Source organism: Pleurodeles waltl, chromosome 5 (assembly GCF_031143425.1).
Source record: "Pleurodeles waltl isolate 20211129_DDA chromosome 5, aPleWal1.hap1.20221129, whole genome shotgun sequence".
Taxonomy (NCBI): domain Eukaryota; kingdom Metazoa; phylum Chordata; class Amphibia; order Caudata; family Salamandridae; genus Pleurodeles; species Pleurodeles waltl.
In genome coordinates, this window is record NC_090444.1 from 1730704526 (window position 1) to 1730731969 (window position 27444).

Sequence of the window (27444 nt, forward strand, 5' to 3'; positions counted from 1 at the left end):
AGTGGCATAGAGTGGGGTAGCATACAATGGAGTGGCATACAGTTAAACAGCTTAGAGTTGAGTGGCATACAGTGAAATAGCATAGGGTGGAATAGCATATACTGGAGTAGCAAATAGCAGAGTGGCATATAGTGCAGTAGTGTACACTGATATGGCGTAAAGTGGAGTTGTACATAGTATAATAGCGTAGAGTGGACTGACATAGAGTGGAGCTGTGTTCAGTGTAATAGCGTAGTTTGTATTGACTTTGAGTGGAGTATTGTACTGTGCAGCCGCATAGAGTGTAATAGTGTATACTGGAGTAGCATAGAGTGGAGAGGCATATGAGAGAGTGGTGTAGACTGGAGTGGCATACAGTGGTGTGGGGCTGAGTATAATAACATAAAGCTGAGTGGTATACATTGGAGTGGGATAAAATTGGTGAAGGACAGAGCTGGGTAACTTAATAGTCTTTCGTATTCCACTTCCAATATGAAGAGTAAATCCAGGATAAAGAAAAGATAAATCTTTCTTGCAAAATTATTCTCAAAGAAAAGCAATATTAAAGAGCAACCAACACGTTTCACCCCCTAACAGCGCACAGGCCTTGGGCTTTCTCAGGGATGACAATATAGTGGAAAATTTTAAAAGCACATTTTTTTTTTTTTATATATTTAAAAATTGAGTATAATTTAAATAAATTTAAAGCCCAAATACAATATAGTCATCTAGCTTAGAGACCGAAGAGAGAAGGAAAAAACTGGAAAATCCAAGGTAAAACCACATGAACCCAATCCAAGAAGAAACAGTTATGATCAAAACAAGGAATTTCATAATCCATTGTCAACAAATGAGCTAACACCCAATGTGCAAAGACAGAATACCAATAGCCATTCAAAGGGCATTACAAAACCAAATTCTAATACATAAGCCATACATAAGTGCAAGATGAAAAATAATGTTATACTTGCACGTCTCGAGGTAAGTAAGGAATACAAGAAAATTCATAGGGCACTATATTGTCAAAAGAAAATAAATAGGAGATATGGTGGAGAACAACAAACTAATGTCAGAGTTAAGTCCTATAGTAAGATCTTGTGGATCATACCACCATCCAAAATGTGAAAATGTGACGAACTAATTTAGTTTGGTCATATAGAGAATACATGAGTAAATCTAGAAATAAGAACCAATTAAAACTTAAAATAGAAATTAAATTATCATTGTAAATGTGCTATAAGTTGAATGGTGATAGAGCACTTGTCAGGTGGAATCACACTCCCCTGTTGGTGAGCTTGTTGTGCAAATATGGTAACCAGGTTGAATAAGAAAGTCATGATCCTGTCCCCAAATGAATGCACCAAGACCAGGGATAACAGATTAATTTGAGGAAAACCCCAGTTTTTACCATGAGTAACTAAAATTGTAGTTGTCAAATGGTCGGCTCGGTGTATGCCAATATTTCACTGTACACCAAAGATTAGTGAGAGCTATTAGTCTAAATGTGGAGCAATAGTATCAGTCAGAAAAGTGTTTCACCATATTCTAAGGAAACCACTTACTTCAGAGCAGGGCAGCACAGTCACAGTTCCGTCTTGCCAGAGGGAACCTTCACCATTAAAAAAATTCACAAATCTGACACAAAAAGGAAACAGCTCAGTAACCTCACAAAGCACTGTAAATGTGTTGAAAACGGGCGGTAAAAGATGGCATTTACCTCTCAACTGGTTGAAGAGAGGTCACTATGTACAACAGAGGCTATCAAAATGCAGTATTCATGGCGGTCATTCCTGACACACCAGTAACGCTGCCTCATTGAAATAGATAGTGGTACTTCCAGGTGTTGCTGGAAAGGTCCTGGGCCAGACTAAGTTGAGAAACAAAAGTGTTGCCGAGTTGGAGAGGAAAGATTATCATAACTTGCAGCACACCAAGATGGTGAATTGCTTAAATGTATTAGAATATACCTGAAGGTAATCTGACTAGATCAGGAAAAGTCAGAGCGCTGAGTCAGGTGGGTATCCTTCGAAATGTTAGCCCCAAAAGCAAAACAGAAGATAGAAGGGTATCCTGTGATACCACTTTGAACAAAGATGGGCCCTGTGAAGCTTCAATCAAGGGGGTAATATAAATAGGCCCACAAAATAGAGGCACTGCCAAATAACTGGAAACATGCTCAGAGACAGTACTTGCTATGTGAACTGCCTCAAGCGGCAGTCGCACCTTTATTTATGCCCTCAGGCTGCTCCGGACCGTCAGGGTATGTGCAACGGACAATGGCCTGCATTACAACCATGGCAGTCAGTGTTAAAGCGGCGGTATTACCGCCAACAGGACCAGCAGTAAAAAAAAATGGGATCACAACCACGGCAGAAACCGCCAACACAGACAGACACTTTAATACTCCGACCGACATGGCGGTAGCAACAAACACCGCGGCGATAACCGCCAACAGACAGGCGACCAACGCCATCAAAAGCACGGCGGAAACAGTCTATGGAAGGGAAACCACTCACTGCTCGACACTCAATGAAGAACCAGGACGCCATGGAGCCCAAGCTGCAGGTTCTGCCGATGCTGGTCTACCTCCTCATACACCAGGAATATCAAAGATGGCAACGACGACCACAGTGAGTACTCCACCTTGCACACAGGGGACGGGGGGAGGAAAAAGTGACTGACACACACGTAACACGCAACACCCCTACCCCCACCCTCACCCACAACACCATACACACAAACACATGCAACAGTACATTTACACCCCGTTACCCCCTGGAAGAACACAAGGACAAAAGGAAGTGAGTGAAAAAAGTGCTATTTTAGAAATAGGAAGATATACGTAACAAATAGAAAAACAGTATATACAAATATTTACAATATGTACAGAAGGCCGTACACTGTCCTTTGCAAATGTCCGTGGCCCACTGGGCCAATAATCATGAGCCAAGCCCACACTTGACTCCTGCCTCAATACGGAGAGAACACTGCAGGGGCATCAGGTCGAAAACACACAGGCACCTCAGGGGGATGGGGAGGGAGGGGCACCTTGGCCGGAAGATGGTACTACGCCACTGTTCCTGGAGGGGGCTACATGCCCACAGCAATGTCCTGGGGAGTGCAAGCCCACAGTCTCTCAAGTGGGTGGTTTGCCCACCCCTTGGTCCTGGGGAGTGCAAGGCCACAGTCTCTCTAGTGGGTGGTTTGCCCACTGCTTGGTCCTGGGGAGTGCAAAGCCACAGTCTCTCAAGTGGGTGGTTTGCCCACTGCTTGGTCCTGGGGAGTGCAAAGCCACAGTCTCTCAAGTCTCTCAAGTGGATGGCTTCTCCACTGGTTCTGGAGGGGGCCTTGTGCCCAGTGTGCTTCATCCTGCCAAGGATAGGGTGAGTGGATGCAGTTCTCCACTGGTTCTAGAGGGGGCCTTGTGCCCAGGTTGCTTCATCCTGCCAAGGATAGGGTGAGTGGATGCAGTTCTCCACTGGTTCTGGAGGGGTCTTTGTGCCCAGTGTGCTACATCCTGCCAAGGATAGGGTAAGTGGATGCAGTTCTCCACTGGTTCTGGAGGGGGCTTTTTGCCCAGTGATGCAGCACTTGGGGTGTGGCAGTTCACATTCACTCACCTGTGTGTCTAAGGCACGAGATTTGCATGGACGAGGTAGCATGATACTCCATGGAGGCAGGGCCAGACTCCATCCTGCGGCGACTAAGGCTGCAAACTGGTGGTAGCGCCGGTGGGGGTGTTTCCAGTGGTGGTGGGAGGCTCCAGGCCATCTCATGCAGCCTCGGACGGACGCATACTGGGGCTGGTGCTGCTGGTAGTGGTCCTACTGTCAGCGGTGCAGGTGGTGGTGCTTGCGGCGGGGATGCTGGCAGTGCTGTCCATGGTGCAGGTGCTGCCAGTGGTGGAGGGAGTCACCAGCCCATCTCCTGCAGCCTCGGACGGCTGCCCACTGGGGATGCTGCTGCTGACAGTGGTGGTGGCAGGACAGGTGGTGGTGCAGGTGGTGGTGCTTGCGGCGATGCTTGGGCGGTGCTGGCCGTGGTACAGGTGGCGGGGCTGTCGGTTCTGATGGTGGGCACCCACCTGGAGCCTCCGAGGCCTGAAGTCCCTTGCCTTGGCTTTTCTGCCCCTTCCTCACCTTGGCAGATGCTGCTGGGACCTTGGATCTGGCAGCTGAAATTTTGGAGGAGGCCTTGCTGGGTGGGTTGTGCTCCTTGGCCTTGCTGCATGCTGGCCCCTTCTTTACCTTGGCAGGTGGCGGAATGGTTTGGTCCTTTACAGGGGTCGGTAGCACACTTCCTGGCCTGACGGGTGCCCCCTTTGATCCTCTGGGAGTTGCAGGTACCACAGCGGACGCCGAGGTGCTGGCCTGGGATCTGGGGGGTGGGTAGGGAACAGGTCAATGTTTGCCAGGAAACGTTTTTTAGACACACTGGGACGGGAAGATGAAGAGGGTTTGGGAGTGAAGGAAGAGGGAGTGGTTGTAGGAGGTGTCTGTCTGCTGAGTTTGGGTGAAGGTGCATGGGCTGGCTGCTGTTGTGAGGTGGATGGCTGTTGGGTGGGTGGGTACTTGCATTTGTGTACTTTGGGAGGAGGGGTCACAGACACACTGGGAGAGGACAGAGGGGACGTGTGCATGGATGTGGGGGTGGTGACTGCGCATGAAGGGTGTGTTGTGATGGGCGTGATGGTGATGGAGGTAGTGGATGAAGATGTACTACATGCAGGTCTGAGTGTAGACGCTACAGGGAGGGAGGTGGACGAGGAGGAGGAGGGGGACACAGTGGAGGCAGTGGATGTTGGTGTGTTTGCATGGGCATGGTGCTTGTGTGAGTGCCTGTGAGATGAAGTGTGGTGCTTGTGTTTGCCTGAGCCACTTTTGTGTGGTGATTTGAGTGAATGCTGGTCTGAAGGTGTGCTTGGGATAGGCTACGGTTGAGGGGATTGGGTCTGGGTAGAGGAAGTTGGAGGGGGGAGTTTAGACACAGGGACAAGGGCTGCCATCAGTGCTGAGTCCAGAGCCTGAAATGTTCTCTGTTGGGCCACCACGCCAGAGTGAATGCCCTCCAGCTATGCATTTGTTTGTTGCAAATGCCCTGCTACACCCTGGATGGCAATCAGTATGTTTGACTGCCCAACAGAGGGATCTCAGGAGGTCAATAGCCTCCTCACTGAGGGCAGCAGGGCTGACTGGGGCAGGGCCTCAGGTGCCTGGGGTGAAGGAGAGGCCCACCCTCCTGGGTAAACGGGCACGGGAAACACGCTGAGGGGCTGCTGGGAGGGCAGTGCTGGTGGGGGGGTGGCAGCTGTACTGGATACAGAGGTGTCCACCACCACCAGGGAGCTTCCATCGGAGGAGGAGTCACTGTCTGTGATCTCCCCTCCTGTCCCCGTCGTGGTGCTCCCCTTGCCCTCCGTCCCACTGGTGCCCTCACCCTCGGTGGATTCAGCCTCCAGGCCCATGTGGGATGCAGCTCCATCCGTCGCTGGTGCCTATGCTCCTCCTCCAGATGATGCTAATGCACACAAGAACAGGGTAACGAAACAAAAAGGGGGGGGAGAAACAGAGGATACACTTGTTCAATGCCAGCAACACCGCTACCGTTGACGTACACAACACAAAGGGAGCAGCCCTATGCACTAGGCCATGCCCACCCAGTTCCTAAGACAGTCACCAGCCCATGGGGTACAATGCCTAACGCCAGCATCTGCACACCAGAAATCCACACAACCCTGCCCAGCAGTAGATGGCCACTTAAACTATTGGGGTAGGAGTATGACAGAGCCTGCCCAACAAGGGACCTACCCTGCCATGATCGCCCTGGCCTAGGGGCACCCACAGCCCACATCCCCCACCCAGGTACCTCCTAACGCGCGCAAGGTCAGCTTTCAGAATCTGTAGTCACCCCCTTGTGTCTGCTGTGATGCCCTCAAGTGCCCATCCTACTCCGGAAAGGCCACCGCCAGGATGCAGAACATCAGGGGGGTCAGGGTGCGACAGACACCCCTTCCTCATTGGGAGGTCAGCCCCAGCTGGGCCTCCGCCGTCTTCTTTGACCAGCGGCGCAGGTCCTCCCATCTTTTGCGGGAGTGGGTGCTCTGCCTGTGAAAGACCCCCAGGGTTTGCCCCTCCTTGGAGATGGCACGCCAAATACCCTTTTTCTGGTGGGTGCTGACCTGAATGGAAAAGACAACAGAAAAGGGAATTATTCACCTGTCTGGACCGTCAGACTCGTTGGCCACCAGTTCCTACCCATCCCCTGATGCAAAGGCAATGACCACCTTACATGCTGCACTCTGGCCAGGACGCCTCAGCACCCGCCAACATGTGGCTTACATCCACAGCACTCCATACATTCATGGCCCACGCATCATGCTCACAGTGTACTCACCTGTTTGTCTGGAGGACCATAGAGTAATGTGTACTGGGGTAGGACCCCATCCACCAGTTTCTCCAACTCCTCCCCAGTGAAGGCAGGGGCCCTTTCCCAAGACACATGAGCCATTGTCACTTCCAGACACAGGTCACAGCAGCAATTGCAGTGTAGGTCCTCTCCTGTTGAAGGTCAGGTAGCAAGTGAGGGATGAGATAGAAAATGGCGGTCACGTCGGCCGCAGTGCATACCGTCACCGCTGGTGTACATCGCCATTGGCTCCTGGAACACATAGGGCCCAATGATAACCAATGCAAAGTTGCGTGGCGGTCATTGACTGCCTACCGCGACGGCGCACAACGTCACCTCATTTCCAATTGTCCCTCCTCACAGGTCAGGCATCCGCCATTTCAGGAGGCGACAGGGCATGGCACCTAACTGCGTCACAGCAGACATTGGCACTGCAACTGATTCTAGGATTCACATTTTGTTTCTGTAAAGTAAAAAAAAAAGCATTAGTGTAATAGATGTTGGAATGTGACCCTCTGCTCACCGTTCTCTTCCATAGGCTTCAACCACTGAGGCTGCATATGAGATGGCGGCATCCTCCGGTGTACAGACCCCTGGTGGACCTTGCAACAATGGAGGACAGACACATTATCATTACCTACAGACTTGATTGTGCCACAATCCAGGAACTGTGTGTCCAATTAGAGCCAGACCTGATGTCAGCTATCCGGAAGCCCACTGGTATCCCCCTCTAGTTCAGGTCCTGTCAGTGCTCCATTTCCTGGCAAGTGGTTCCTTCCAAACAACAGTGGCCATGGCATCAAGGATGTCTCAGCCAATGTTCTCTAACGTGTTGACCAGAGTGTTGTCAGCCCTGCTGAAACACATGCGCAGCTACATCGTGATCCCCCAGGTGGAGGATTTGGCCACAGTGAAAGCTGACTTTTATGCCCTGGGACATATCCCCAACATCATGTGAATGCCAAATACCCTGGCTCTGTCCATGACGCCTTTATCTTGAGGAATAGCAGCATCCCATATGTGATGGGCCAACTCCAGAGGCACAGAGTGTGGCTAATAGGTGAGCCCAAGGTCCCCACATAGTATGAGTTGGTGTCTGGGTATGGGGTTGTCCCTAAGGGTTAGTGTGTGTCTAACAGGCATCCCTCGATATTTGCAGGTGACTGATTACCCCAACCTCTCATGGCTACTGACCAAATGTGCGGAATGCCAGGATAAGGGCGGAGGAACGTTACAGTGAGGCACATGGGCGTACAAGGAGGATTAGCCTCCTGAAGGCCAGATTGAAATGTTTACAGCTTGTTAACCTTATACATATTTCAATCAATTGACAGACTCCCTACTTGTATTTGATCCAAGGGTGTTTATTTCAGTGCTCATAAGTAGAGGGGGATGTGCAGTGGGTGGGGGTGATGGTGGAGGAAGGTCTAGTTAGAGTCCAGTCTCTTGGTATCACAGGTGCATTGTCCAAGGGGGCATAGGAAGGGGAGTAATGGCAGTTCAAGGCGGACAGGGTGACATAGTGGGACAATCAGGAGAGTCTTATTTCCTGGTGGGGGTCTTGGCAATGTTCTCTGGATTCTGCCTGGATCGCAACGACCGTTTGTGGGGTGGTTACCCTTCTGCAGGGGGTGGGGTGCTGGTGGCCTGTTGGCCTTTGGCAGTGCCTCCTGTCCACTAGTGCCTGCGGAGGTGGAGGGCTGTTCATCTGTTTGGCTAGTGTCAGGGGCCCGTTGTTGTGCCACCGCCTCCCTCATGGTCTTGGCCATGTCACCAGGCACCCCTGCAATGGTGACCAGGATGGTGTAGATGTTTGTTAGGTCATCCCTGATCCATAGGTACTGTCCCTCCTGCAGCCGCTGGGTCTCCTGCAGCTTGGCCAGTATCTGGCCCATAGTCTCCTGGGAATGGTGGTATGCTCCCAGGATGTTTGAGAGAGCCTCGTAGACAGTGCGTTCCCTCTGCCTGTCCTCCCCCTGTCACACAGTAGTCCTCCCAGCTTCCCTGTTGTCCTGTGCCTCTGTCCCCTGAACTGTGTGCCCACTGCCACTGACCCCAGGTCCCTGATCGTCCTGTGTATATGGGGTTGCCTGGGGTCCCTGTAGTGGTGGACACACTGCTGACTGACATGTCCTGGGGATAGAGGGATGGGCCCGCTATTGGGTGCTGTGCTGGTGTTTCCTGAGGGGGGAGGCTCTGTGGTGGGTTGGGACTGTGGCAGGGGAACCAACTGTCCAGAGGTCCCTGATGGGCCAGGTTGGTCATCCTGATCCAGGCGTGCAGAGCTGCTGTCATCACTGTGGGCCTCCTGAGGGGATGGACTGGTTGTAGCTGGCACCTCCTCTCCGGTGATGTTGAGTAGGGGTCCTGTGGTAATGCAAATGCAGTGTTAATGTATCTGCCTGTGCCATCTTGAGCATGGGTGTGTTTCCCTGTATGATTGTGATTTCCCTGTCAGCTTGGCCTTGTGTTCATGGTGGTTTTGTGGGCTGGGTGAATCTCTGTGATGGGCATGCTGTGGTGATGGGTGTCCATGCATAGGTGTTAAATGCAGGGCTTGGTATTGCGATGGGTGAATTGTGATGTTTGGGTATATGTGAGGTGTTGGAGTGATGGGTGTAAGGGTAGGGGTAGGAGTTTGTGATGGCATGCAGGTAGGGTGGGGGATGAAGTAGTAAAGATGTGACTTACCAGAGCCCAGTCCTCCTGCTACTCCTGCCAGGCCCTCAGGATGCATGATTGCCAAGACTTGCTCCTCCCATGTTGTTAGTTGTGGGGGAGGAAGTGGGGGTCCACCGCCAGTCCTCTGTACTGCTACCTTATGTCTTCCAACCACGTAACGCACCTTCCCCCGTAGGTCGTTCCACCTCTTCCTGATGTCATCACTTGTTCTGGGGTGCTGTCCCAGGGCGTTGACTCTGTCCACGACTCTCCGCCATAGCTCCATCTTCCTTGTAATGGACGTCTGCTGCACCTGTGATCCGAATAGCTGTGGCTCTACCTGGATGATTTCCTCCACCATGACCCTTTGCTCCTCCTCAGAAAACCTGGGGTGTCTTTGAGGTGCCATTGATGTAGTGTGAGTGGTAGGTGTGAGGATGTGTGGGGTGATGTGTTGTGTGTGGTGTGAGGTGCGTGGATGGTGTATGGGTGATGGTGTTCTGTGCCTCTGATTGAGTGGGTGCTCCTGCCTTGCCTCTCTCTCAGTTGTCAAATCCTTGGGGTCGTAAAGGGTTGTGGGTAGTGTGGGTGTGTGTTTTATAGTGTTGTGAGTGTGTGGGTGTGGTGTGTGTATATGTGTCAGGTGTGTGTAGTTTGAAAAGTCCAATGTGGTGATGTTTTGTAAATGTGTGTGTATTTTTTGAGCAAGGCGGTGTGTACCGCCAACGATTTACCGTGGTTGAAAGACCACCACAGTGATTCATGGGTCGTGATACTGTGGGCGTGTTCCTGTTGGCGTAACAGTGTGGGTTTTGGTACCGCCAGTTTATCACTGACCTTTGGTGTGGCGGACTTTGGTGGGTGTCCGTATAGCGGCGGATTTCTCTGTGTGGGTCATTATACCCGTAGCGGATTTCCGCTGGGGTCACGGTATGTTGACGCCCGTCAGCATGGCGGTAGGCGCCATTTACCGCCAGGGTTGCAATGAGGGCCAATGTATCATAGTGGCCCCGTGGCTCACTACATGACACTCAACCGTTAATTTAAAAAAAACAAATTAAAATTGAAACAAGAAAATCAAGAGCTCAAAGTCAGTGGCACATAACTCAGTGCCTAACAAACAAAGGGGCAGATTTCAGAAAAGGGGTGCTGCATCCAATGCAGTGCCACTTTTCTTGTGCCCTTTAACACCCCTCCTAACGCCACCATGTGTGCACCGTATTAAAGATACAGCACACCGTGGCAATAGTTAGGGAACTAGTGTCAAAGGTTTTGATGCTAATTTGGCGATTTGCAGGATTAGCGTCAAATCCTGCAAAGCACATTGAGGCCCATTATAATTAATGGTGTGCCTCTATTTAACGCCTGATCTATGCAGGCATTCAAAATGCCATTAAAAATGGTGCAAATATTTTTTTTTTATTTCTTTGTGGTATGTTTTTGGCCCCCCTAAAGTGTGAACACCCCCCCTTGCATACATTATGCCTGGTGCAGGAATAATGTGGTGTAAGGTATTACAAAGTAGTGCAATGCATGCACTGAGCCACTTAGTAAATATGGTGCTGCCATTTTGGAATCTTAACGCCACATCAGCATCAAAAGAATGATTTTAATGTGGCGCTAGACCTTCTTAAATGTGGGCCAAAGTCTTTCAGCATCTGATGTGGCCGTGGATTCACTCTCAGTTGGTGTGGATGACCCTGATTAGCTTCACTGGTTCCTGCCATCTGCTAACTCCCCAACAATGGCAGTTGTTGCATTGACTGGGACTCATCTCCTATCTGTTCATTCTAGGCATCTTCCACATCACTCAATGGCACCCCTTCCATATCCCAGTCATCATCCTCCTCTCCATCCTCTGAAAAGCTATCTCCAAATTCTTTGACCTTTTTAACCACAATACATTCCTCATCACCTGCCTTGTTCCTCGTTTAGCAGTTATCAATGTTCCTTTCACTCTTGTCCTTTCCCAAACGTCTCTCTCGAAAGGAGTGCGATGCTTCCATTCAGGTTGGCGATCTCGAATTATGACTCGTCTCCCACTTGAATGAAGGCTTCCACCGCCCTTCTTCAGCTACTACCTCTCTCATTATTGGCTTGGCCTTTTTCTTGAGAGACAGATGCATCCATCACTGCTGGCTTCCACTGTGCACTTGGTAGAAGGTCTCAAGCTTGTCTCTTCATCAACAGGTTGGTTGGGGCACACCCTGTCATGCTGTGTGGAGTCTGGTGACAGGCCTTTATAATATTTTGTAGAGAGCTTTCCAAATTCTCTCCTTTTTCAACCCCAATTCACCGGGAACCACAATTTGGTCCTGATGCAGGCCTTCGTCTTGGCAGTTCCTTGATGCCGTTGGTGGGCCAGTTCTACTGTCCGCCCCCAAAGACTTCGAAGAATTACTATTTGATGACCTTGGAGTATAAGCCCCAGCCCTCTGGGCTGGTGTCTACAATTAGTTCTGTTGGCCTGTTGGGGATAAAGTACACCATGGTGGCACTCTGGATAAGAGTCTTCTTGATGAACCAATGTGCATGAGCTGCTTGGCTGCTCCACTCCCACATCACAATTTTGTGGGTCAGTGCTCTGAGCAGTTCCAACAGTGTCGCCAGTTGGGGTATGAGACGGCCACAATAATTCACCATTCCCAGAAAACTGCGAACCTCCAACTGATTTCGGGGAATGGCCGCAGCTTTGATGGCTTCAGCCTTCTTGTGATCCACTTGGAGGCCCTCTTATGTAAACCAATACCTGAAGCACTCCACCTCATTGGTATAAAAAGCACACTTCTGTTGATGCAATGTCAACCCTCTTTCCTCCAGCCTCTTTAGGGTTGCACTCAGTCACCAATAATGTCCCTTGAGAGAATCAAAAAATATCAAGATGTCACTCATATTGAGGACTCCCACCAGTCCTGACAGCACTTAGCTTATAGCATCTCAAAATACTTTTGTCGCAGAAGATATGCCAAACCTGAGACACTTGAACCTCTTTAGCCCTACATGAGTAGGAAATATTGTTATATGCCGGCTAGAGTCATCTAACATTAGTTGGTGGTACCCTAAATTGAGGTCAATCTTAGAAGACCATCAGGCCCTGTTAAGGTCAGCTAAAACCTCATCAGTGGTTGGAGTGATATGGATCTCCCTCTTAATAGCTTAGTTGGGTAGTCTCATATCCACACACAATCTTATGACCCATGGCTGTTTGGGCTTTGGAGCAATGACCAATGGTGACACCCACGTGGTCGGCCCCATTACCTTCTCTATCACTCCTGCTTGCTCTGTTTGTACCAGCTCCTTCTCTATCAATAGTCTGAGATGGAAAAGGCACTCTTCGATGATTCAAGGCTCTTGGGTGAACTGTTTTGTAGATGTGGAGTTTGAAGTGTATATCTTTCAAATACCCAAGGCCCTTGAATTGTCCTGGGAACTCCTGCAGCATGTTGTATGCATTATATTGGTGTATCTGCTTCGCAGCAAATAGCAAACCAAGGTCTTTAGCAGTAGGACACCTAAGGAAGTGCCCATTTCATCTTTGCTCATGTTTTGATGTCTCCATGTCCCACCTCTGCTTCAAAAACTCTTTGATGCGGAATAGGGTCTGCGCCCCCGTAAGTATATATCCTAGCTTTCATTGGGAGTATGTCAGGCTTCAGATCAAGCCCCTTGAACTGACTGGCATCCTTGACATTCACCAATGCCCCAGTGTCTATGCATGCATTAAAACTATACTCAATTTGTATAATATATTTAATTTTTTTAATATACTTTAAAAATATTCTAAATTCACTCTGTACTATATTGTCACATTCAGAAAGACCATTAGGGGTGAAACATGTGGTGGCTGCTCTTTGGATATTTTCTTATTTGAGAATAATTTTGGAAAAAAGATGTATCTTTTCTTTATCCTGGATTTACTCTTCATATTGAAAGGAGAATTTTAAAGACCATTAAATTACCCAGCTCTGTCCTTTATCAATTTTATGACATTTGCTTTAATGGGTTAGGGGTTTCCCATTCCGGACATCTGGGTCCAATCTGACAATACCCATTGAACAAGTACAGACATCTCCTGGGACAAGTCACCCCTATAGCCATTTAAGCATATTGGAGTGGCATCCAATAGAATAGCGTACAATGAAGTGGCATAGAGTGGAGTGCCATACACTGTAGTAGTGTAGAGTGCAATAGCCTACAGTAGAGTGGCATACAGTGGAATAGTAGAGTGGTGTGTCGTTCAGTAGAATGTGGAATAGCATATAGTGCAGTAGCATCCAGTGGAGCGGTGTACAGTGGAATGACGTAGATTGGAGTGGCATAGATTGGAGGTGACGTTGCATACAGTGTTATTGTATAGAGTGGAGTGGTGTAGAGTGGAGTCTTGTACAGTGGAGAGGTGTAAAGTGGAGTCGCGTAGAGTGGAATCGCATATAGTGGAGTAGCTACAAAGGCATTGTATACAGATGTATGTGAACTTTAGCAACAATATAGAATATGGTATGCAGAGTTATGCAAAACAGCGAATTGCGCTGCCTTGTGTTTCTTCAGATTCACCACTCAATGCAAGGCCATGTATGGTGGCCTTGCATTCCCTTGTAAATCTGACTTAATTATTGAATTGCCCATGCGACACCATGCGTGATGCAAGGGTACCTCATTCCAATAATACAATTAGGCCTTAGTTATATTTTGGGCCATGGTATACCGTGATAACTTTGCAGTATTCTGTGATACATGGCAATGGCAAGCCAATATATAATTGCGTAATGTCTGTTTTTAGAGAATGAAATGGCAGTCATATTTTTTTTACTACACTTTGCTGTGTTCAGTGTTAGGGCCTTAAGTATAGGTAAGTAGTAGGTCCCTACCTCTTACCACTTTATTAAAGTGGTCATTAGTAGGCAAATGTATTTATATTTTTAACGTATTTTCAAATACATTTATGGCCATGTACCACAGTACTTTCACAAATTTTAGTGAAAATCTGCGAAAGTACAGCGGTGACAGATATCACTAAGTTTAAATGCCTTAAAACTAAAATACTTACCTGCAGTACCCAAAAAGCATAATTTGTTCACCATAAAGTATAATCTTGCAAATTCCATGTAAATCCATTCAGTTGTTTTTTTCGCTACATCAAATATAATAGTCTGTCGAAAATGCGTTGTTGGAAAAATGCATTTTGGAATCTCATTTTACCTTTGCACCTCATTAATTATTCACCGCAAGAATTTACATAATCTCAAAATGTAGGAAATGAAATGCTTTAGGTCTGGAAGTTGATGATTTATCAAATGCGTGGAAAATTATTAGGGAGCTAATATTCGAGGAATTCCTATCTTTGGGAATACTAACTATTGGCACAGAGTGTCATTCAAATTTAATCTGATTTCTTTCTTTTTAAATGTTTTTATAAATGTGTCTTTTAGTTGCTCATGTAGTAATTCTGAAACGTTACATATATAGCATATTTTTTTGGCTTCCTTGCTATTTTTAGTGAGATTGTGCTACATATGAAGCCCAAGTGCATGAAAGCCAATCAATAAGATTATTTGTTTTTCTACTGGCCAATTATCATGTCCTCCAGATAGCAGTTTGTGTGTCCTACTGCTACGGCAATTTTTCATTTTGTTGCACAGGGGTGCATAAGAAGGATGGTTTTTGCTTGGCTTGCTAGGCATGTTTCATTTTGTGAGCCAAGTAGCATGTAATGAAAAAATAGGTAGATTAAGATGCATTCTATTTGTTATGTATTTGTTTTTGTGCTTACAGTAGCATGTGACCATAAATGGTCTTTTAGTTGTTCATGTAGTAAATCTAAAAATTAACATATGAAGTCTAGATTATTTTTGGGCTTCGTTGCTTCTTTCAATAGTATTGCACTACAAGATATCACTAGGTTGTTGCCCTTTTAACTTCATAACCACCATTTCAGTAGCAAAAAGAATCATCTACATGGTCTAATGTATATTGCTATGAAATTTCTACATATAGTTTCACTAAAAAACCAAAGGTTGCAAAGACGTTATTGTTAGGTTCACATTTTACACACACAAAACAATAGAAATTCAGATGTCCACAGAGGATCTCCGCAGATATGTGAGGCTGAAATAGGCAATGTTGTTGGCTCACAGCAGCTTAAGGAAAATGTTGCAGCAACCATCTTGGGACTCTTGGACTCAGCCCAGTGTCCTAGAATTGATTAAAGAAAAAACAAAAGGGCAAAGGGTGGAGGTACCCCGCCCTCCTCCAGGTTCATGCTTAATCTTTATGTATTTTGATGTGTTTTGAATGACCTAGGGTTCCTTCCACCTCTGATTGGCTGATGGAACCCTGACTGATTCAGGTCAAGTATTTCCTTTAAGTTTGTCTCAACAATTTCAGTGATAATGTACCCCAGTAATAAAATAGTTTTAGAGTTTTAAAAAATTAAGTAGCTTCATTGTAGAGAGTTATGACAAACTACTTACTAGAACATGTCTGGTCATAAACATGTATAACAGGGCATGATAGGAGCAGGGACAGATCACCAAATAAGGAAAATGCGCAGTTGCATTGAGTTTGTACGCCTGTCATCCTGTAGAGGGAATATATGACAGGCTATGGTATTACTCCTCTTATCTTTTCTTCCCTCTCCCACCGCTGTGAGTCAATTGAATGATACAATGTGATTTATGATTTGTTTTCATAGTGCAAGCTTTTAAAATACAAACAATACAAAAGCCATTTTTCTCCCTGTACAAATATGATTTGGATAATGCCTCAAATATTTTTAAAAAGTATTCAGTGATATTAGGAACATTTGTCTAAGGGCAAGTGAAGATGTATCTGTCACAGAAATGAGATCCAGGTCAAACTTTCCAATAATGCAGATTTTTGTAAACCCCATCCTTTGTACTAGTTTACTTTCCTATTTGTAAAGGTTTAAAAATTCAAACACTGTGCCACTGTCCTATGCCCCCCTCTAATTCCAAACAGTGATTCTGTCAGAATGAATTTTTATTCTTCCCAGTTCACCGGCCTTTCTAAAATTACCCTACCCATAATTTTTTCTGACAAGTCCAATAAAGATATAGGGTTGTAGCACTTAGTCACTATTATTACCTTGCTTAATTATCAGGACAATTATTGTCTCTGGTCAAGTTAAGGGTAAACTTCCATTTCCTGCTGCATTTAAAACCAAAGTTAAAACTGGCGCCCAGAGAGTGATTCAGTTCGTGTGGACATCTACCTGCACATCATCTGGGCCTGTTGTCTTATCTTTGACACTTTTCTCAATTGTAGATGTTATCTCATGTGAGGTAACTGTAATAGTAGCCCTCATAGTAACATGCAATAGTATCTCACTATCTTCTGAATTGTGTCTCTAATTTCAAGAGTTAAAATGAGAGAAATAATCAATCCAATCTCAAGTAAAGACCAATAGATGCATTTGAGGGGCTAAAGTGTCCTTTAAAAATGACAAATTATAATCTCCCATAATAAACAAATATCATGGGTTTCAGATGTTTTTACCAGGTTTGTCCAGGCCTGTTATTGAAACTTTTGTTTTCTATTTTCTAGGACTTGTTTATAATGTAATGAGTCTTTCACCGTAGGTTTTATAATGAAGGTTCTCCAAGCTTTTACAGGTTACAGTGCATGCATGGTCATGTCAAGTTTTTTTTCTCTCTGCCTATTATACTGTACTGTCCTCATAAATTGAGATTTTATTAACTTGGTAATATTCCCAAAAGCTTGTTTTATTTGCCCATGTTCTGCAGTATCATCTGTATGGATCTTAAAATCCTGGCCATTTCCTGCAATTAAATGTGAGAAAAACCTTTTTGAATCGATTCCAGTCCAGTTAAATCTAACGTCATTTGTTTTTCTCACCTCAACATTATCTACTTTAAAAAACTCAGGCTGCAGTTTATATAAATACAAACTTAGCAGCAAAAGATTATGGTCACTTACGATATTTGACCTTACAGTAAGATGGACACAATTCTGTAAAAAGTTTGTTGACATCATCATAATGAGATCAGTTGTACTTGTTGCACTCCTCCGACCGTACATTGGCACTGGAGTTCCTGTAGTACCAGTTGTAGCATCCAGAAGTTACATCCCCTGGTATGTGAATTATTTCAAATTGAAATTGAAAATGTTTGACAATCTAGAAATCATGAAATTGCTGAAAAGGTGAAATTGAAGAGATTAGACAATATAGATTCTAGGTGTTTGATCCTTATGCCGGTCACACTTCTAGATGAATACCAAAGGCTTGTGGTCTGTCTAAATTAATAACTAGACATAACTGGAATTTCTGGACTGCACATACGCAAGTCAACAGCTCTTTTTCGATCACTGAAAAAGGCCTGGGGGTAAGGTCCCCCGTTGTTCCGCCTAACCTGAGCATATATATCAATGTGCAGAAGCCACAAGATTCTCAGAAGGTCTGCAGGGAACGGTCACCCACGCCCTCGTCAGCAGCAGACTGGACTACGTCAACGCACTCTACGTGGGAACAACGGCCAAGCTCCAGAGGAAATTTCAGCACATTCAGAACGCCTCTGCATACCTCATCCTTAACCTCCCCCACCACAAACACATTTCAGCCCACCTCAGAGCCCTTCACTGGCTACCCGTCAGCAAGAGGATCATCTTCAAACTCGTGATCCACGCTCACAAGGCTCTCCACGACGCAGGCCCTGCCTACCTCAACAAGCATCTCAGCTTCCACGTTCCCACCCGCCAGCTACGCTCCGCCAACCTCGCCCTCACCACCGTCCCCCGCATCCACCGTACCACAACCGGCGGGAGATCTTTCTCCCACCTCACCGCCAAAACATGGAGCTCCCTCCCCGTCAACCTACTTCTGACACAGGACCTCCTGACCTTCAGGAAACGTCTCAAGACCTGGCTATTCGAGCAGTAGCAATCCCCTCCCACCCTCTCCCTCTAGTGCCTTGAGACCCTATCGGGTGAGTAGCGCACTTAACAAGTGATTGATTGATTGAGGGATGCCATAGGAATCCCAAAATTTCCAAAGGCTTTCCCTATGTACCTAGTCAAGGGCCGCCTTCAAATCAATAAAGGTGACATAAGGAGGGTCCCTGCTGATGGTCATGTATTTCCCACATGTCAGTACGAAGCAAACAACTTGGTCCACAGTACTAATCTTAAAGCTGCTTGGCAGTCTGAAAGTATTTTACTATCTGACATCCAAGATTTCTAATCTGATCATCACCTGCCTACAGATGATATTTTAGCTTTTGTCGATCAGGCTAATCAGCCAATAGTTAGATGGTTTATCACTCCTACCCTTTTTGTATATATGGACTATGACAGCTCCCTTCCATGAGAGGTGACTCTCCTTTCTGTGTGCAATAGTGTTTCCCAAGGCACTCAGGTAGGGAGTCCAGATCTCAGGTTGGAAAAAGAGTCATCGGGAATGCCATCCGGTCCTCATGCTTTCTCTGCTTTCATTTGTTTTTAAGCCTGAGTTGTTTCCTCTTTACTGAAGACTAGAGATTTGACTGTATTAGATCCTATTGTGTGTGATAAATGAGCTTAGGAACAGTCATTTTCAAACTGTTCTCTGTGTTTCCGATCTCCCTTAATTGCCGGGCCCTTATTTATTAGAAGGACTGTGCAAGGAACTGTGTCGGCCTTGTGTACGTCCTTATGCCTCATACCACTGTTTCCAGGTGGTTATCTATGGTACAGAACCCCTCTGTTAGAAGCTTCCAAAGGCCCTTGAGGTTCTGATTCTGCAGGGCATCTGCCAGTCCTTCCCATTTTGCCTTCTTCCAGTGTTTTTTGGCTTGTGTCAGGATGGTTCTGTGTTCTTTCCTGGCTGCATGGATGGCCCCTGTTTCTTCCCTTTTAATAACTTCTAGGAGTTTAGGTTTGGCTATATTAGCCTTATCCTGACCAACCTGTTGGGCTAATTTATCCACAAATAGGTTGTACATTTGGAGTTGGATGTTGGCATAGGTTGCGGGCCTTTGCCATTTTATGCACCTTCTGTTTTTGCTGAACTCCATTAGACTTATACATTTATTAACTGAGAGATTCATTTTCACAAATGGTTCTCTACGTAAGAGGGCACTCAGTGCATCACTGTCAATATCTGGCCTTGGGACTGCTTTCACGTCGAACATCTATGGTAATAATGAGCTGTCCAAGAAGATGTAGTCAATGTTACTGGATTACAGCCCTCTCTTAAACATTGGTTGAGGCTTATCCTAGGTCAGTAATTTTATTACTGGCCTTACGTTTTACCATTTTGGCCTTGCAATATTTTTGTGATGTTTAAAAATGTGCAGTATTGGACGGAGAGAACGGATACTATAGAATTGTATTTTCTTATTAGGCTGCAGGCTATGGGTCTGCTTTCAGAGCAGGAGGAACACCGGTGACCAAACTATGCCCTAACTGGATCATTTTAGTCATTGCTCTGTGTGGGACTATATTGAACATTTTTGCCAGGGCTGCTTTTGGTTTCCAGTCTGGGTATCATTTCATGCCTCACATCCAGAGTCTAAGACATATTGCTTAACTCCCATTGTCTGCTGTTAAGGTATACACACACAAACTAATGAAAAGGTTTGATAGAACAGCACAATGAAGGAACAGAGAGCAATAGAACAACAATTTTTAAGTTCACACTCATAATGATGAAATATAGATATTCATATATTTTTTTACATTTGTCTAATAATGTGTGCACTGGCAGAGCTTCCACATAGATTGTGTACAGTTGGGGGGGGGCATTCTTCCTTATAATACATGGCCACACCATCACACTTTGCATAAAAAGCTTATATTCTTGGTGTGGTGCTCTTTCGTGTGTAAGAGGTAGGATGTTTGTAAAAATGAAGAATACATTTAGAATCTCTAGTTCAACATTAAACACATCAAAAAGCCGTTAGATATTTTTTGAAATCAGTTTAACGCACGTCAGACTTTAAAGAACTCTATACCTCAGAAACATCCTGCAAGATTCTACGTTGTCTATAACTACCTGGAACATGGAAAAATAAACAAGTTGGCCTAAGTATCTCCTTTCTGCTTATCACTTTGCATCTAGAAAAAAATAGAGCAGAAGAAGGAAAAGTAAGGTTTAGTTCTTGGTTTTAAAAATGGATCTTAAATTATGCTCTTTGTTATGCCTTTCATCCTTGGCTGCTGGCTCTGTCAGAATTCAACTTTAATTCACTCATACCCAAGAGATTCACCCAATGATGGCCAGACTAGGATTTGTGGGCCTTGCAAACTTATGTGAGTTTAGAACCATCTGCTTCTTCCACAACTGCTGTACCATGCAGAATAAAACCTCTCGCCAAATATCCCTCTTGCAACAACTAGCTCATTGCAAAGTAATGTGGCTTCAGTGCACTGTGGACAACTTAAGGGGAATCATTGATGGGGTTCAAACCTGTGATGTGCAAGACACAAATATATTTTATTAGCAAGTGGATTAAACCATGATAGCACCTTAGGAATTGAAAATTCCATAGCAACCGAGATTAGGCGAGCAATTGCATAACATTGCAGTTCTGGAAAATAAAAGGAAACATTCTGAACCAACATGAATCCTTTTCAAAGTTTCAAAGACGTCAGATTAAGCGGTGTGCATGTAGATTCACCCTTTTCTTCCTGTTTTCCATTCAGCTGTCTATTGGTGCAGATGTGAGGGAAAAACTATTGTATAAAATGTTCTTTACTTTGCTTCCTTTAACCACAAAATAGATGATAATTTGGTACTGTTGACTGTCTGCTCCTGTGCAGTTGTTTGTCTCAGCAGGTGTGCCTGTTTGAATGTCTCCTGTCTGTGCATTTGTACCTGTAAGGAAGGTTCAGGGTTTGTTCTGTACATGTGCCCAGAGTGTTGCCTGTCTTTGACTGCCCAATAACAAAGAAAGGCCTACTGGCTTTACCAGAGCCTGATTGTTTTGACCATGATCGTCAAATTAGCTCAGTATGTCTCATTTTATTGTTTTCCACAGCTTTACAATGCGTTCCCTTTCATCGGATTCCTACCGGGAGCACACAGGAGGGTCATGGAGAACGTGAAGGAAATGGATGCATTTATAACTGAGTCCTTTGTCGAACACCTCGAAAAATTAAATGCAAATGACCAGCGAAGTTTGATTGATACATTTTTAGTCAGGCAGAAAGAGGTAAAGCACAGATGTACAGTAGAGATTATTTTTAACCTGCCCAAGGTTTTTTTTAACCTGCCCAAATTATTGTTTTAAGTGATGAACTATATATAGAGAATGAGGATGATAAGCAGAATGTTTGCAGGATGATGGTAGTAAAAAATAGGATGTCTCTTTGGGACACATCAATAAAGCAGATTACGTTCTGCAAGAGGCAGACAGTATGAAAAAGTTGATCTCACAGGAAATCCCTGAGTGTCTCAACCTTGGCTATATAAATGTGCCTTAGTATGGCATGCATTTTCCATACTGCAGTCACATTTACCTGCTCAACCGGAAACTATGCACAGGATACCAAATGGTTACATGGTTGTCGGCCATGTACAGTGCAGAATATTATCCTAACTCCCTCCCTCAGGTTTTTGCTCCCTTTGAAAGCAGAAACATATTCAGAAGCATATTATTATTATTGTTACAACTACAACAGCATGTGTAAAACAGGCTTGAAATATTACTTTGCTTACTAGGATTGGGTGAAAAAAAGTCAGAACCATGAACTGGGTGCTATACACTTTTTTTTAGGTCGAGCTTAAGTGTACAGCTTCTTGCATAGGTTTAGTATACTTCTCTGGGCTTAAAACCATTTAATTTGTTCATTTCAGTGTCATTTAAAAATCCTTGCTTGCTAGTGTTCAGTCATGCCTCTTTGTCCCTCCTTTTACTCTTTGGGAGCAGGGACTAACTACTGTATAATTATGTTTTGTCATGCTTATCTGCTCTTTGAAGGACTTTTTTTTTCTTGGTTTACTGCATGTGATCGGCAAAGCTTCCCTTTTCATCTGAAGAGCTTCTTTTCTCTCAGCTAATGTTCTCTATAAGTGTTAGATTTTTCCAGGACATTGTTACTTTTTTCCAGCCAGCATATTACTCTTGTCTCCCTTCCCTCATAACCTCAATACAGAGTGTACAATTTTTCACAAAACGGGCACCAGCACAGGACAAGCGCATTAGCTTAAAACTTGCAGAGCCTCACATCCGGAATCTCTCTTCCCGGTCCCCTCCCTGACAACACTCATAACATCCACATGCTGCGCATAGTTTATCTCCCTCATCATGGCCATAAATCTTCTAAGGCTGCTTGTTTGCTGCTTGTTTGCTTCTCCCTCACGTCCTATCTCAACCGCTGTTATCGTTAACATCCAACACATGCTTCACTGCTGAATAACATTCCACTCCATTGACTGATGCCCAGAACCACAGGCAGGAGGCACAGCAGGCCCTCCATCCGCAGACACAGCTCAGCCGCGCCTGACGTTACTGCCCATTGGACCACACATGCCCCTCCCACCTGGCACTACCAAGCTGTCCAGGGGAGGAGCTGGTAGGTCATCACGTTAGAACGCGGGTGGTTGTTCCGCTGAAAGACTGAGTAGCTTTAGGGGAGAAGAGGGGGGGTTTTGGACTATTGATGAAATATCAAGGTTGATGCACAGGCATTGTTTTTCTTTAGGCCTGCGGACATCTATTGAAGTATGGGCGCACAGAGCAGAAAGATCGGAAAGATGCGGGCAGGAATTAAAAAAACATTTTTTTCTCTTGATAAAGTATTTAAAATACGTTTTTAAAGCACATCTATATCTATGAGAGATATCAGTGGTTTGGTGCTTCATCCTCTCTATTTAGTGCTGTGAAGGACAATGGGACGGAAGAAAATAACGCCTTACAATTTGCAATGCGTATGGATATGCAGGGGCTTCCTGAGAAAAAGTGATGTTATGTGGCCACTGTTCACTAATCCCATACTCTGCATGTCTCATTCAACCCTATCCCTTGTTCCCCTCTTGTGACTTGTTGCTCCTTTTATGTCCCGATATGAACCTATTGTTACTAATTGCTATTATTCCTATCCTTGTATCTCATCTCACCATCACTAAATTCCTGCTCGTCTACCTCACTTCTGTTTCCCCATTCTCTGTCTACCTGTTATCTCTACAATCAATTACCTCTCCTCTGCCTTGGATATCCTTCTGTCATCAAACTTTACATTACTGCCTCTTATAAATTACCCCAAGCTTTATCCCGCTTCCAGCTATACATTTTCACGCACCTATTCCCATCTCTGTCTCTGTTCTCTCATCTGTCTAGTTCACCTCTTTCATTCTTACCCAGTGGTCTTTAAACGTTTTAATGCCGTCCCCCAGTTGAAAAATTAAAATCATTGGGCCCCTCACTTTCTTCACAATTATTTTATGAAGATGGCAATGTTTAAATATGTATACACCTATTTAAACATTGCTGTTAAGTACTGTTACCTTTTTTTAAATACAATAACATGCTTCTGCTTAAAACAAAGGCCTGTTATCTGTATAATGCTCCCTTTGGCCAGAGTCCGGCACCCCCCTTTGGATCACTTGAGGCCCCCCAAGGGGGTCCCGAACCCTAGTTTAAAGACCTCTGCTCTAACCCATCTCTCATGTCGTCACCTTTACCCCTTCTCAGTACCTGTTCTGTACCTCTGCCGACCGTCCCTCACAGCTCTTTCCATTTCTTTTCTCACCTTCCCGTTTCCGTCCTCGATCTATCTCAACCTCGTCTATTTCTCATTATATCTCATTTCCTCAACAATTTTTCAACTCACTCTTCCCCGCATTTCTGTTCCCAGATCCCCACCGTTTCACTTAGGTAGGGAGGGTCACTTACTTGCCAGACAATGGTACACACGGTGTAATGGAGGGGTAAGACAGCGGAAGAGCATTAAGGAAACATTATGAGCTTTCACCCAGCGCAATGCAGGAAACCCGGGAAGGTGTGCTTCGATACTGCAGCAAGAATGCCAGTAGAGAAAGGGACTGTATTTGTCATTAGCTGGCAAAAAAAGCTACAGTTTCAGTTCCTATGTGAATAGTTTTTTTAATTTTATTTTTTAACTTTGGGTCTAAACATAAAGCAGGCCCCCTTCTTATTTCTTCCCTACGCACAGGAGAACACATTAATTATACATTGAATTCCATGTAAAATATTGTCCAAAAATAAAGCTTCTGGTGCTAAAAACAATGCCTCTAGCCAACTTCAGCTTTCTATTTTTGTGTGCAACTGCTTCGGAAGGTTTTTCATGTAATTCATTGTTTGGCATCATGAGGTGTTTGCGCCAGTTGACAAAGGGTAATACTTTTAAAGACCTTCAGAAAAGGGGCCCTCCATATTATGTCTTTCTCAGGCCCCCACACATTCTTAAGCTAGCCCTGTGTTGCGGACGTTAGCTAATTTGTGTACACTGTAAAGTTGCAAGACCGTTGGCAGTGGATGCAGTATGAAAGCAAATTATAAATGTTACTTGAATTTCTGCATTCGATCATGGTTGCAACGTTTATTCTCAGGTCTGTACTGTTGCAATCAATGTCATTGGTCTGGTTTGATTTGTGTATATCTTTCTTTAATGACACTCGCTTGTGAAGCAGTTTCTCGTCTGTGCTCCCTGAATTGAAATTTTGATTTGAGTGTGTCGGGCACAGTTTTCCCTGGAAGGCACTCAAGCGATCAAGGGTCTTGACACAGTCATGGCACTTCACAGGGGAGCTATCTTGATTTATTTTTTACTCCATTGTCCTGGATACCATATGGCATACATAGATGTTTAGTTTAACACACAATACCACACAATTTAAAATCACACAATTCTCCAACATACAAATCAGCACCACCCAGTATATTTACATTTCACATAATACCACAGAGCACAACAAATAATAACACTCTACTCGCTACCACATAATTACTCAACACAGAAAAACAAACTGTCACATAGCAACAATCCACATAAAAACAATCCGCACTATGCCACATCAGCATAATTTTACTCTACACCACAGTTTCACGCCACACAATTCAACTCAAAACATTTCCATTACACACCTCATAATTCGACAACAAACCAAGTACTTCAAATCAACAACAAAATTACATAACACCACATAAATTCAATACACACCACATAATCACACATCATACCAGGAAATTCTACAGGACACCACATAACTAAACTCCACTACATAATACTCCACAGCACAAAATACCATTCTACATAATTACACTCCATAACAAAGAATCCGACTAGCATACTTCCAATACGCTTGAATACTGTACATGTGCCCATAAACTCAAGCAACCCTTATTTTAGAAACTACAAAAGATTCACATTTTGTTCCATTTTTCTTCTAAAAAACTATTTGACCTAGAAATCATTCTAAGGGAGAGTTTGATCCTGTGTCTCATTTGCTCTGTACAGCTAACTAATATCATTTTTAAATACTTACGCCCACCGTTTTTTCCTGTTCCCCTACAAATGTCTGTACTTGATAGAGACACGCTTTTTAGATCCAGCTATTTGATTTTGCTAAACTTGTGTGAACGTACTTAAATATAGAGGAATTCAGCAGCCCTCTTCTTCAATTGGTCTGTTATTGTCATTCACATCACTCCACATAATTCAAATACACTATCCACATAGTTCAACTGCACACCATATCACATAATTCCACCACGCACCACATACATCCACTCCACTCCTAAGTACTAAGTAGAAAACATTTTCATTCACCATGCCAATAGCTTTAAGTCTCGCAAATGCAGGCAAAGCAAATTTTAGCGATTCCTTAAATTTGCGAGCCTGTTTAGAGAATCGCCAATTGCGATTCTTTAAATAAGAAATCGCATATAAGGAATCCTTATTTGCGATTTCTAAACCACATGTAACAAGCAATTCCTTAATGCGAATTGGGCATTAAGGAATCGCTATTACCACCAAGTTGAACTTGGTGGTAACCATGGGCAAATTTAAAAAATACATAAAAAATGCATTTTTAAATTGACATGTAATGCACACATGCCCCTTTGGCGTGTGTGCGCCTTACATGTCCTTAAAAAACTACTTGGGGTGCAGCAGAGGGGGCCTTAGGCCCCCAGCACCCTGGGGTTTGCATTTCCCAAATTTGCGAATTCCAGTTAGAAATTCGCAATTTGGGAAATGCAAAAAAATCGCAAATATGGGCCTACAGGCCCATAGGTGCGGAGGTATTGCCGGTATTGCAATTTGCGATTCGGTAATAGCATTTGCGATTTTTAAGAAATCGCTATTACCGAATCGCAAATATGATACATTACATTTTGCGATTCAGAAATAGCGATTTCTTAAAAATCGCTATTTCCAAATCGCAAATGCCTTTTTTGATACATCTGGCCCTTAGTCTTTTAACTTGAAAATCAACTTTATCCTTTGTATGAAGTTAATTCTCTTGCTTCAAGTGTGAGTACAGTTTTCTGCCTTGTTCTCAAATAGACAATCCTCAATCCTTTTGCATGGCTAGAACGTCAAGGCAGGGTTTTATGTCAGATTATTGACAGAGATATATCATGCGACCAATATAATGTAGACTACACAGCAAAGACTAAAATATTGTGAAGATGAGTATATATGTGTAAGCACATATTTACTATTCTTAAGCCCACATCTATGTCCCTATAAAACCTATATATCATCACGGTAAGTAGATGTGGAGTTCAGTATAGAAAATACATAAATACATTCAGGCCCTCATGTGGAGTCTGGCGGTCCTGGGACCGCCAGACTCACAGTGGCGGTCTTACTGCTGCTGGGCTGGTGGTAAAGACCCCCATATTCCGACTATGGCAGTTTGGCCACAGTCAAATACCGCCCATACTACCAGGGAAGTGGGACTGCCGGGCCAGAGGTGTGCACCTCCAGTCCGGCGGTAGCCGCAACGCCACCATTGGCATTGCGACTCAGCAGACCGCCAACATTTTCGTGGCGGTCAGACCACCACAAAAATGCTTGCGGTCATGCACCCGGCAACAGGAATCTCCATTCCTGTCACCAGCAGACACCCCCCACATGACCACACACCTACATTCATGCGCCCCCACTCACCCACGCATTCACTTACAAACATCCCCACACACTTGCACCCACTCACTCAGATACACCCATTCACCCACACACACACACAAACCTACCCCTCCTCTCCTCTGTATACACGCACTTACACCCACCCCCTCTTTTCAGACGATCAACTTACCTGCTTCGGCGAGGTGGTCATCTGGGAGTGGATAGGTCCCTGCGCTTTCCACCACCTGCACCACACTGCCGTGCAGGAAACCGCCATGCCATGTTACTGGTCGTAATACCACGGGTGGAGTCCTGTTGGTGTTGTGGGGCTGGCGGTGGAAACCACCT

The 27444-nt window shown here is 44.9% G+C and overlaps 1 protein-coding gene across 2 annotated transcripts in view; it reads left to right on the forward strand.

Annotated features, from left to right (window-relative positions):
• Nucleotides 1-27444, forward strand: part of LOC138296716 (cytochrome P450 2K1-like) — a 412132-nt gene that overhangs the window by 237186 nt on the left and 147502 nt on the right. The window contains exon 5 of one of the 2 annotated variants that reach the window (XM_069236116.1): nt 21039-21212. The exons of the other annotated variant lie outside the window; for it this stretch is intronic. Within the exon in view, the coding sequence (XP_069092217.1) occupies nt 21039-21212 (174 nt within the window). The remainder of the gene's footprint in view (nt 1-21038; nt 21213-27444) is intronic. 2 annotated transcript variants of the gene reach the window in all.